The sequence below is a fragment of the Apus apus genome, chromosome 3 (genome assembly GCF_020740795.1).
Source record: "Apus apus isolate bApuApu2 chromosome 3, bApuApu2.pri.cur, whole genome shotgun sequence".
Lineage (NCBI taxonomy): Eukaryota > Metazoa > Chordata > Aves > Apodiformes > Apodidae > Apus > Apus apus.
The window spans coordinates 3,540,327-3,553,313 of NC_067284.1; the positions used below are offsets into that span (position 1 = coordinate 3,540,327).

The 12,987-nt window shown below is 45.6% G+C and overlaps 1 protein-coding gene across 1 annotated transcript; it reads right to left on the reverse strand.

The window, feature by feature from the left end:
- Positions 1–4,627: 4,627 nt before the first annotated feature.
- On the reverse strand, positions 4,628–10,010 carry MTRES1 (mitochondrial transcription rescue factor 1). Its single transcript, XM_051613182.1, has 4 exons — positions 9,900–10,010; positions 7,077–7,512; positions 6,174–6,246; positions 4,628–5,081 (listed from the first exon to the last, which is right to left on the reverse strand). The coding sequence occupies exons 2-4, from the start codon at positions 7,502–7,504 to the stop codon at positions 4,905–4,907; spliced, it is 678 nt and encodes a 225-aa protein (XP_051469142.1). The 5' UTR covers positions 7,505–7,512; positions 9,900–10,010; the 3' UTR covers positions 4,628–4,904.
- Between the last annotated feature and the right edge of the window lie 2,977 nt (positions 10,011–12,987).

Genomic DNA, 12,987 nt, shown 5'->3' on the forward strand with positions numbered 1-12,987 from the left:
ACCTGGCATTCTAGGGTTCTGTGCTCTGAGGTAACCTTAGCTAGTTGGACAACACATAAGTGAAAACACCCCGGTTTGCTGCAGCCATTTAGATTGTTCTGTCTTTCAGACTTTTTGCTTAAAAGAATAAGCTTGTCATTTTGAAAAGGAGGCTATGACAGAAGATAGGTAGATATTGAAGTGTTTGGAACATACATGGCCATGCACACACTGACTTCCTATGGATGAGTGTTACTTTCTACCTACCAGGTCAGTAAACCCTGTTAAAGTGAATATCAAGTGTCATTACTTAATAGTTCAAATATTATCAGCTTCAGCTAAGCTTCGACTAGGCCACTTGTAACAGCTTTCTAAAAGAAACAGTGTAATGTATCACAGTTCTCTGGGGGGGGTTTTGTGTCTTACCCGTTTTCTACAAGTTAAAAACTTACTGAGAAGCTCTGTAAAAGATGCAAAACAGCACATCAAAAGGGAGATCAAGTGTGCAGCAGTTTATTAAATATTCAGCTGACAGAAGCAACAAGTTGGCAAATGAGAAAAATCTTTTCCTTCCAGTCAACCACTTTGTTATGCTAAGGCATGACAGCCACCAAAGTCTTTCATCTGCTAGGAAATGCTCATGACTCTTTCTTCTTACCTTCAACATGCATATAATTTATTTCTAGATACATTTTTTAAAATCTGTCATTTGTCTTTTCAATTATTGTTTGGTATTTATATGATACTACAGCAGTGAGGACCAGAATTGTGTGCTCAGTGCTCTGCAAGGGCACACCAGGTCCCATTTCATGCTGGAAGGGGCTAACATGAATTTTACAGCCCAAGAAAAGCAGAAAATAATATGCAGGTTTTAGATTTATTTTATTTAGATTTTGTTCCACTGAGTGCAACATGAAACAGCTGGAAGATTCAGTGTCTTCACCTTGCCTGTACTGAGGATGGGGCATAAAGTGACAAGTGTTCTTACTTCTCAGGAACATTTTAGTGGATTGTACTTAAAATCTATGGGAGAAAAAGTATGGCAAGTTCAAGCCTGTGACTTGTCTGAGTAAATCAAACAATTCCCATCCCTGTCACTGCCAACATTTCTTCACTTCCTTGGTTTGACTTTCAGATTTTTTCCATTGTTCCTGCAACTCAGCAGCAGCAGTTACGAGTTTTTCCCGAGGAACATTCTGAAAAGATCCTTCTAAATGTGCTTGGAGTTGTTTAAAATTAATAGCTGAAGTGATGGGTTAGTTCCCTCTCTTAATTCTCTCCTAAAATTGTCCATGCTAAGAAAAACATAAAAAGGGAGAAACCCCTCCAATATTTTCTATCTACTTTTTTGTAGTAGTAAATACCAAGATAGATAAATTCCTAGTAGTAACTGCATTCAAAATCCCAATTTTACTCCCTCCATGATAATTCATCTAGTTTTTTTCTGGCAGTGACAGTCTTCATTTCTGACAGAATTCTCCCAGAACAGATAATACTCATTATTCACCTTGCCACAGCTGACAGAAACCCTGTTTTGAGAGGTCTTCTCTCCTGCAGCAGAGCACTGGCTGAAGGAGCTGCCCTGGATTGGCCAGTCCCAGTGCTGGAAGCAGGTGACTCCCAAGGAAATCAAAACTCCATCATATCCACAACATTTCCCTCATGCCTTAATCAGACTGGCAGGAGATTAGCCCTTACACTGTATTATTTTCATCCAGCATTTTCCTTTTCATTTGTGTCATTTTCTACATGCTATCTTTTCTAGTTAGTGGCCAGAAAAGCCTGACATAGGCTGACCTGCTCACTGCATCTCCTGATCTGTACCAGGATGGGGCTGTGGTCCCCATGGAGCATTTTTCTTTCCTTAACAGTTCTGAAAGAACTTTGATCCTCACAGGAAGGGAAGAGCTGTAATAGAAGGGAAGTAACACTGTTCTGGAGAATATGACATGTTCTTTTCCTACTTCTACCCAGTCTCCCTCCACCAAAGGCAAATATGAATGGAATAAACCTGTTGTTTGGGTTTTAACTAGGTTTTCCTTCTTTTTTAAAATGTGATTTCCCAGTCAAAAAACAGGCAAAAATCACTGTGTGTCCAGTTACACTAGAATTTATGTTAATAGCTGGAAACAAAATAAATTGTGATTGCTTAAGACTGGAGGAAGATCAGCTCATTATTATCTCCACACACATGCAAATGTCAAGTAATCATTCCCAATTTCCTTCATAAATGTAATTATGGGAAAACAACTGTCATTGTTTCCAGAGGCATTTTGTAGTGATGTGTGTTAGTGCTCACTTCCCTGGGAGGCCAAACACTCCTTTAATCCTGACATTTTTGGGGAGGTACCACTTCAGTTAGCTCATGAGGCAGTGTGTGTTAGGCAAGGCCTAAAAACGTTCCCTGTGGAAAGAAAAGCCTGAGCTAACCTGTCAGGTAGGACTAAGTCCCTCAAGTCCCTGGAGATTTGATCCCTTGTGTAAAACCTATGAGTGTGTCTTTATGTCATGTAATGCTGTCCCCTGTCCCTCTTGCTTCCTTTCTCTCTTTATTCTAAGAAAAAAACCCAGGGTCTCCTCGACAGGCTTGTCTGTGTGTGCATTGAATACTCAAGTGCTGGAAACCCAGTCATTTTTATCTTGAGCAGTACCCAGATCTGTGTGGCTCCCATGCAGCCCCTGTGCACCCCTCAGCCCACGTGTGCCAGTGGGCACAGCTGCTGAGCAGAGGTGCTGAGGGACATTGTCCTGCTCTGCTGTGCCATTAGAGAAACCACACAACCCCTAGAAGGCAGCTGGCTGGCCTGCCTGGCATCACCTCAGCCATGAAGGAATCCTTGCCTTGCTTTAGCTCACTGCCCACATGTGCAACAGCTGCAGGAACAAGCACTCAGCACTGCCAGGCCCCAGTAAAGGGGTCTGAGCACCACAGCAGCTTCCCCAGACAGGTCTGTGTAGCCAAGCAGAACAGCTACTTACCTTCCCTTACAGTTTTCCTCTTGAGATCACCCTGCCTGTGACTTAAGCTTTTTTTTCTGAAGCCAACAGGTGCAGTTCTCTCTCCCAACTAGTTCAATCCTGACTCCAGAGGCTGTCTCCCATCACAAGGCTCCTTGGGAAGCCTGCCTCTCTGTCCCTTTTCTTTGCTGATTCCACTACTGGATCAACACTTGCAACCTATGAAAGCTGTTTCCACCTTTGCCTGGCCACTACTGAAGAGCTGGTTTTTGATGGCAGGCACAGAATCATAGAATGGTTTGGGTTGGAAGAGACCATTAAAAGGTCATCTAGCCCAACCTCCCTGCGGTGATCACAGACACCTCCCACTAGATCAGGTTGCTCAGAGTGCCATCTGATCCGGCCTTGAACACTTCCAGGAATGAGGAATCCACAGCTTCTCTGAGAAATCTGTTCCAGTGTCTCATCACCCTCATTTCTTCCTTATATCCAAGCTAAACAACTCGACCCTCTTTCAGAGTAAAACCCTTGGCCCTTGTTCTGTCAATACAGGCCTTGGCAAAAAGTCTCTCAGTCATCACCAGGAGAGAACTAGGTCTTCATTGCAACCTCTTGTCTACTTTACTTTCCAATAGGCTTTTTAGACATTCCCATCTAAGGTTTTGGTGTAATGTTGTATTTATATTGTCCAACTCAATAAATTACCCCGCTTGTGCTCTTATGTCAACGGCTTTCAGGGATGCAACTTCCCTGCTCGTCCTGGATGCCAAGCAAGTGTTGGCTTTTTGTTGCTCTTGGTTTTATCTTAGGCACTTAATTTATTTGTGTGTGTACCTTGGCTATCTCCCCAAGCCCCAGAGCATTCCTTAAGTTTACCCAAGGGAAAGAGTCCCAGAGCTATGCCCCAGCAGCCTGCTCTGAGCTATCTTCTTCCCTCTGGACTTAGCAGACTAGGCAGGGAACAGAGTATGAACTGACTGAACAGTAGCTACCCAATCCTACTGGCCAGTTTTTCTGTAGACATGCATCTGCATGGGGCTGCCTGAACACAAGGAAACACAGCAAAAATTCCAGCTGTGCCACAGTTCAACCAACAAACTGCTTGGGTTGGGAGAAGCATGCCTTCAACATCACCAGCAGTGACTCCTGAGGCACCTGCCCTCAGAGACAGTGTTTTCCTGTAGCAACACAGACATGAGCTTTCCATCACAGCCTGGTCTGACCTTTGCTCAGACCTTCACACCACCAAGTATGACACACTCCCTTAAATGCCACCTGAAGCCCAATACGCGACAAACCCGAGATTTCGTTTTCTTTTGCACGGCTACTGAAATGGTAAAAATCAGCAGAACTACACGTGTCTCCCCACTGATCTGCTTCTCCATGGGAGCAGAGTATCTGCCATAACTCATTCTCTGTTCCCATGAAGGTTCCTGCTCAGCAAAAGGGAGCTGCAACCAGTGTCCTTTGCTTTCTTGGTGTAGCAGCAGTGTAAGTGAGCACAGAGTTGGGACCCTTAACCAAGATAAATCCAATAATTAAACAGGAAGCAACTTTACATAACTAGGTTTTTCATCCCTATTATCCTTAACTATTTCATGAACCTAGGTACAAAACCCAGAAAGCAGTTCTGGCCTGTTGTGATGTCAGTTTTAAGGTAACCTTTCTGATTAACAAAACTAGGCAGCAATTAACCACCGATCAAGTTAGTCTTTATTGGTTCATTATATATAACTTCTGGAAGGAAATTGCCTGGATCTTTCATCCCAACGGTACCATGAAACAAAACCAACAGCAAACAGTGACAGGCTTGTTGCATGAATATTGATGTACACAGCAGAGGGGGATCACATTCCAACACAAACCCTTAAAAAAGGGTACTGTCAATTTTGTTTAACCAAAATTCATATTGAACAACAAAGAGACTCTTCTGCAAAAGATCTTAAGCTGCCACATGCAACCCCTTGTTACTTAAGTACATCCTGTTTGGGCACTTTTAAGCTTTTCCAACGCCTCAAAATCACTTTGTATTTTTCACTCTCAGTTTTGTTAGATGCTTTTTTTAAGACCACCCGCATAACCACAGCAGTTCCTGTCTCTTTATCTTCACCAACTATCAGATCCAGCGTGTCACCAATTTTCACCTGGAAACAAAAAGATGAGTGATTATAAACATTCCCTGGGGAAAAGAAAGCCCCAAAGTCTATGTCCAATTTTAATTTTGCTCCTTTCCATTCAATATTCTCATCTCACAGGACAGCAGAAAGGCAGGCAATACTGGACCCATTACAGATGCTTCTAGGGAAGCCCTGGCAATAAGCAATTAAATGTCTCATTAAACTTCTCTGCCAAGAGCATTACCCTGTTCTACAACTGACACCTAACTCTGTGAAAAAGGTGTCATCTATTATGGTGGGTTTTTTTTCCTGAAGGATGCCAATCTTTTTGTATCAACACAGACAAAAAAAAACCAGCAAAATGCAAAGTTTTCCCTCCTTCCTTTAAAAGCATTTGAAGTGCTTTAAAAAAACAAAGTGCTGGTCAACTGCTCATGTTCCTTCCAAAAGAGACAAAATAAAAGAAACAAGCCTTAACTTCAGGGGATAAGGAATTAAAACTTCTCTTCTTGCTGCCTTTTAATGACAGTAACCACCACCTAGGATCACCTTGACACAAAGGGAGGGCAGAAGTATGTTTTGTCACCATCCTGGTGAGCTCTGCTGGGAACCAGTATGGCCTGCAGCCCTCCAGGCTCCTCCCCTAACTGTGTTCCTGTGTGCTCTTCTATAGATAAAATAACCCTTCCTGAGCTACCCCAGTTTCAAACCCTTTCTACCATCAATCTTTCTCCTTTAATCATGTGCCTGCTCCACCAGTATCTCAAGATTTAATCATTCCTACTCCACTAGCCTCTCATCTATCATCACTTCCTTCAGCACTTTACAAAGTTCTGTCCTTTCTACCATCCGCCTCCTCCTGACTTGCAGCCTTAAGATTTTACCTTCTAAAAACCACCAAGTCTGCCTCAGGGAAGAATGTCTTACCCAGGGAATCACAGACACACACACACACACACACAAAGCTGGCAGTGGTGGTAGCAATGCTGCTCATTCACCTTTGCAGAGCCATTTAGTGGTTAGCTCTTCTGACCCAAATAAAAGGAAGGTGAAGAAGAGGTCATGCCTCAGTTATTTTCTTGTACTGGATTAAAAGATGGAAATTTTAAAAAGTCTTACAGTTCTACTTTTCTTCCATAGTTTTCCTCCATTCAGCCTGAGTTCATTATTGTAGAATGCATCTTCTACTTTACTGAAGAAAAACAAGGTTTTATTGCATTTACAGGGTGCAGCAGAACAAATGCAATTGTTTCTTTGCAGATACACAAGAACACCACCCATGTGACAGGCACATTTCCACAACTCTTAATTTGCACATAAAGGATACCTCTATTTAAGGTCAAGACAGACTTCAACTGGAAGAAAAAGCCTTTCATAGATATTAAATGAAATAACAGATGATAGTTGCTCTGTGCCACAGGTGCAAACAATCAAAAGCTGTTTCTAAAGACCAGTTTCCTGACTATGAATAATGTCCCCTTTCCTGCACCAGTCTAACAATTTTTAAGTTATCAGGTTATACTCATTATTTTACTAATATTCTGTTCTAACAAGACTGCAATATAAGGCTTCTGTAGTTTGCATTAGATCAAACATTGTCCTATATTCATAGACTGCACATTTACCTGGTTGCCCTAGCACGTCACGTTTCTACTCAGCATTGCCTCTTTCTACAGCCATTAAGCAGCCTATTATTTTACTTCCTTGATCTCAAACTAATCTTTTTTGTATTACTTAGTGCAATATTTTGCATTTTCTTCAGGTGACTGATAGAAAATGCCTCCTCAGCAATCTCAGACATATTGCAGACAGAGAAAAGCAGAAAAATGGCTGTTTTAAGGGAGGTGAGGAGAAACAAAAAACACCCATACATACATCCAAAACTTGTATTGAGACAGTCAAAACAGCTACACCAAAAAACCCCAATCACTGAGTTATTCCAGCAATAAAACAGTATCAAAACTCAAATTTTAGGTGCATGACACACCCCTCATGTCAACAGATTGTTTCTTCCATACTTACTTTCTTGCAATGTCCAGACCAGCCTTAATGACCACATCGTATCGAAGAGACTGCACAACTTTTTCAAGATCCTTATAATCTTTTACTATGTTGGGGTCATTTTCATATTCATCTTCCAAATAGTTTTCCTCTTCATCTTCATCCTCCTCTTCCTCTTGTACAGTTTGTGTGCTCCTTTTAGAGCTTTTGGTACTTTTGTTCCGCAGAGAAAGTACTGAGAGATACTCTGGAGAAAGTCTTAGTGCACAGAGTTTTTTTACTGGGGAAAAGCTGAAATATCTTCTGTAGTTGACTGTGCTTGCTTGACAGCTACAGAATATGCTTCTCCTCCAAGAGAGAGACAGTTTATTCGAGGGGAATTTCTCCCACAGTCCAAACCAAACATTTAGTTTTCTAAAAGTAGTGATGGGGAGCCTGAAGCCAGTCATAGCATGCCCTAAAATAAAACAAACATTCATACCTAAAAATGAGCAACTGCTTTAACTACTGGAAGGATTTGATCAGGTTTGGCATAACAGTTGCTACAAAAGTATGATTATCTAGTTCCCTAGAGAGCAGTGCCTCATCTAAAAAGGCTTTATGATCTGCCTTTCTCATACACTGCCCACCATTACTCAGAGCTAAAAATATCAGATGAAAAACAAACACTATAAACCCCAGTGGAACACTCCATTTGTCATTCCTTTTCCAGTATTTCCTATCAGCTGTCCAAACACATCTGTGGCATTTTCCTCCCTGGACCTGAAATACAATTCACAGAAGACACAGAAACCAAGCTAGTGAGGAGCACAGGGAAGTCTGGTTGCTGGCTAACAGAAAGCTGCTCAACTCCAGCCTGTGCTCAGACCACAAGACTCCCGCACAGCAGAATGCTGCACAGTGCTGCCCTGCTTCTCCAGCTGCCCCCCAGCTTCAGGGGAGAGTTCAGGAGAAGTAACACTGCTCTGTGTACTGGACTGACACAGGATCACAGAACGGTTGGGGTTGGAAGGGACCTCTGCAGATCAGCTAGTCCAACCCCCTGTTAAAGCAGGTTCACCTACAGCAGACTGCACAGGATCACGTCCAGGTGGGTCTTGAATATCTCCAGAGGAGACTGCACAACCTCTCTGGGCAGCCTGTCCCAGGGCTCCATCACCCTCACAGGAAAGAAGTTCTTCCTCATCTTCAGATGGAACTTCCTGTGTTCCACTTTGTGCCCCCTGCCCCTTCTCCTGTCACTGGGCACCACTGGAAAGAATCTGATCTCATCCTCTTGACACCCACCCTTCAGATGTTTTTAAGCATCGATAAGGTCTCAATCTCCTGTTCTTCAGGCTGAAGAGACCCAGCTCCCTCAGCCTTTGCTCTGGTCTCCTGATCATCTCAGTGCCCTGTGCTGGACTCTCTCCAGTAGTTCTTGTCCTTCTGGAACTGGGGAGCCCAGACCTGCCCGCAGTGCTGCAGGGGAGGCCTCCCCAGGGCAGAGCAGAGGGGCAGCAGAACCTTCCTAACCTGCTGGACACGCTCTTCTTGATACATCCCAGGATGGCACTGGCTTTCCTGGCCACAAGGGCACATTGCAGCAAGGACACTGGCAACAAGTCTCATGTGCAAGCTCCCCGGTGCTGCTCCCTTCTAGAGCCATCTCTAACCTGGCAGAAACAGGTGGAAACGCCCCCCTGAAGCCTCCCAGATTTCTTTCAACACCCTTAGAAACTGACTTAAACTCCTTCCGAGGTAAGTGGAGCACTGGCTTTTATCATGGCCTGACACAAGCAGAAACACCTGCCCTCTTCCTGGGGCTGGAGTTTGTTTTCCCTGCACCCAAATGAACTCCTCAAAAAAATCTGAACGAGGGGTTCTTGTGGTCGGGAAATAAAAATCAAGGAGGGCAATTATTTGCCATCTAAACATAACCACAAGTCCCTCCACTTTTTTTTTTTTCTTTTTTTTTGCTTTTTTAAAATCCGAATATGTGAACTTCAAATCCACGACAAGGTAGCTGCAACTTCGGGCTGGTGCAACCCCTCACAGAATCACAGAATCCTAGGGGTTGGGAGGGACCTCGAAAGATCACCCAGTCCATCCCCCCTGCCAGAGCAGGGTCACCCAGAGCACATCACACAGCAACGTGTCCAGGTGGGTTTGAATGTCTCCAGAGAAGGAGACTCCACAACCTCTCTGGGCAGCCTGTCCCAGGGCTCTGTCACTCTCACAGGAAAGAAGCTTTTCCTGATATTCACCTTAAACCTCCTATGCTCCAATTTGCACCCATTACCCCTTGTCCTATCACTGGTCATCACTAAAAAAAGCTTAACTCCATCTTCCCGACACTCCCCCTTTACCTATTTGTAAACACCAGACACACCAGACTTAACGCCTCCCCCCCACCCCAGCCCGGGGTGGGGAGGGAAGCAAACTCCCAGAAGAGTTATTTGAAGCTGTGGACCATTATTATTATTATTACCTCTTCCCACCGCTCTGCCCCTGCCGGGCCGGCCGCAGCAGCCCCCCCCTCCCCAAGGCCCAGGCCTCCTCCCGCCGCAGCCCTCCCGCCCCGGGGCCCTGAAGGCCGGACGCGGGTTCCGAAGCGAGCAGCCCTGCCCCCGCAGCCCCTCACACCGCCCCGGGGCCGCTGCCCGTCCCGGGGCCGCTGCCCGCCCCGCCGGTCAGGCCGCCGGAGGGCCCGGCGGGGCCTCAGCGCAGGCCGCGGGAGCAGGCCCGGCCTCCGCCCGCCGCCCTAGGCCTGACCCAGCCCCGCGGCTGCCCGGGCCCCGCGGCTGCCCGGAGGCTCGGCGGGGCTCGGGGAGCCTTTGGCGGGGCTCGGGGAAGCGCGGTTACCTGGATCCTGCCGGCGCCGGGGGCCCGGGCCTGCTGCCGCCGCCGCCTCTCGCAGCAGGAGGAGGAGCCGCCTCCGCCCGGGCCCGGCGCCCTCTGCCGGGGCTGGGCCCGAAGGGAGGGCCCGGGCTTTCCCCGCCGGGTATTTTTAGCGGTGTCTTGCTTTTTTTGTTGTGTTTTGTTGTTTTTTTTTTCAGCCGCCGGCGGTTCTGTGTGTGTGTGTGTGCGGGGGAGCGGGTTTGGCTGCGGGGGTGGCCGGGGCAGCAGCTGGGCCGGGGTTTTCCCGCTCCAGATGTCTCCGTCGGGGCCCTCCGGAGTTACATCAAGCCTTCTCCTGTCTGTTTAGATTCCTCGCACCTTTGTTTTTTCCCTTTGCAACACTCCACGTGCCTTGCCTTGCCTCCCGGCCAAGGGGCAGCCCAGCTTTCCAGCCCCCCAGGCTCTGCCCCAACGCCCAAACCGGGGACCCGTGGAATCCTCTCCCTGGGGAAATGCCTCCAGCAGGCGTTTCCCCAACACAGGCTGCTGTGAAAGGCTTGGTCCCGGTGCCAATCCAGCCCGCCCTCTGCGTCCTGGGTTTCTCCTCCTTCATCTTTGTTGCTTTCTTCACATTCCATTTCCCTTTCCCACTCCACGCCTCCACTACTGATCCATGATCTCTTTTTCCTTTTGCAGTTCAGAAACTGGGAAAGGTCCATCCCTCCTGTCTTCTCCCAGCTTTCTCTTCGTCGTGCATCAACCTCTCTCTCTTCTGAATGCTCTGCTCAGCATGGGGAAAATTCTCCATATCCCTACAAAACAGGTACAACGTGCAGCTCCATCAGATTGGCAGCATCTTGCCCTGATGTCAGTGGCTGTAGGAGGTCCAGGGTAATTCTGGCAGATGGAAAGAGCTCTTCAGCTCTGAAGTGCAGCTTCTGCTCTAAAGCTGTAAAGCTTCTGCTTTAAAATGCCCATCACCACCCCTGACTAGCCCTTAGAACATTCTCAGCAAATATGGCAAGTGATATAACCGTGGAGCAACTGCTGCACAGCAGCTGTGCAATAAGCACAGGCATTAGAAGTGATTGCTTAGTTTTACACCTGTATGAACTTTGTCATAAAACGTTTGAATGAGAGGGGTTTATGTCAGGAATATTCTGCAACGGAGCAATTCCTTAGCAAAGCTATTTCCCCCCCTTAAAAACCTCACTGGGAAGGAAGCTGTGGACATCTTTATATATTTTGAGTGCTTCAGTGCCCGGTTCTGAGATTCTGACTGATTTTAGTTGGGAATATAGCTGTTAGCTTCTTAGCATTTTCCCTCCATGTGTCTTAAAGCACACATGCACCTTCTCGAGGGGAAAAAAAATGTTGGCAAGAATAACTTTCTTGCATTCATAGTGGCACACAGTGAGTAAGAACAGAAATGAATGTCTCAGCAGTGGGGGATTCCCTGAGCAGAAATGCCACCTCCTCTGCAGGGGAAAAAAACTCTCACCCAAACCACAACAAAGAAACCCCAAACCTAGCTTTCCATACACCCCGCTTTTTTAATAGCCCTTAGTATTTGGTTTGTCTCTGGCAGGATTAAAGTCATGCTCTAACTTTGCTAACAGTGCAGATAACTTACCCTTAGTAAAAAAAGTTTATAGCTATTAGTGCCTTTCTAGGTTATTCTGGCATTATACATCTTTATTGCACCTTCATATTGAAAAGCAAGGTAAAGGATGTGCCTAAAGTCACTCTGTCTTTTATATTCTTCAAATACGAGGATTTAGTGGCATCCTACAAAACCAGAAAGTGATCAGTTCATCCTTTCCTGTGGCCTTACAGTTTTCAGAAGGTTAATAGGGTGGCACTCAAACAGGTCCCTCTCCAGTCACAGAGGAGACGTAACTTAGATGTCATGAGCAGGCATCTGATTTATCTCCTCATTGCACAGCTCCACACAGAGACATCACCTCTGTCCTGCTTGCTTCATTTCCTAGTACAGCCAGATGGGCAACTGTTCCAGTTGTACTAGTTAGATGTGTCATGTTCCCATTATGTCTTGGTCACAAAAGCAGATCCTTTTTCCAAGGTTTTTGTTAGGATTCATCCAGCTCTGGACTGTTGAGGACATTTCAGTGTCACATAGGTCTCCTTGCCATCAGATCCTCTCCACACCACAGGGTAAAAAGGGGCATTAAAGATTTGTGCTCCAGTTGTGTGACATCTTGGCAGCTCCCAACGAGGGTCATGAAGTGCATTTTCATTTTTTTTTAATGACCAAAAATTCAAAAAATGAAGTTAATGTTCGTTAGTCTTATTTTAAATACATCAAGGCGTAGTTGTAACCAAAACATCCCGGCGGGGTGAAGACCAGAGTCTTATTTTGCTCTTCTTCCAGTCTGCCATCAGATGGCAGCGAACAGCTCCCTTTCAACGCTGCCACAAGCTCTCAAGAGGCTGCTGCAGGCTGGTCAGGCGTGTACCTGACGAACACGGGTTTTTTTTTAAGCTGCTTTCAGCGGATTTGAAGCTTTTTCTTTTTCTTTTTTTTTAAATCATAATACACTTAAGCAACATACAGTCAAAAGCTTCAACTTCGGTAAGAAACAGCGACTATTTCTCTCTGGTGGATTCGTGGTGCTCTATGTCTGCTTCTGAAGTTTGAGTGAGAAATGAGTCTGACCAAGATGTGTTCTCCTTCCCATGGCTATTCTTATAGAACTGCTTCTTCTTTTTTTCAGTGCAGTCATCTCCTGTGGAAGAAGGGTAATTCCTCTAGTGTTTATGGTTTTCAGTTTGTGTATTTCAATGTATGACATTCGCTCACAAGGAGACCAGTCTTTTAGTTTTAATAGCTCCCAGGGAAAATTCTTAATAGCTTTTGACCTGTATGTCAGAATCTGTAATGGAGAAGTCCCTCCCTTCTGCTGAGGGTTTTTTCTTACCTTTATTTTCCTGCAAGGCCAGTCAAGTGACAGGGATAGATCTGCTGACACTCGTTGCATCTCAAAATAAAATCAGGAGCACCATGTTGCTGTTCTGGCCCTGTGAGTAGCTCTGACTGACATTCAGCAATTCACATCTCACCAGATTATTTGTCACTGCAGATTTAGCCTCA

Bases quoted from the DNA above. Each gene is read 5' to 3' on its own strand.
- MTRES1 (XM_051613182.1), bottom strand. From the start codon at position 7,504: ATGACTGGCTTCAGGCTCCCCATCACTACTTTTAGAAAACTAAATGTT. The intron at 6,247-7,076 runs GTAAGTATGGAA...GTTTTTCTTCAG, and splicing joins GGTCTGGACATTGCAAGAAA to TAAAGTAGAAGATGCATTCT. The intron at 5,082-6,173 runs GTAAGACTTTTT...TTTTGTTTCCAG, and splicing joins TATGGAAGAAAAGTAGAACT to GTGAAAATTGGTGACACGCT.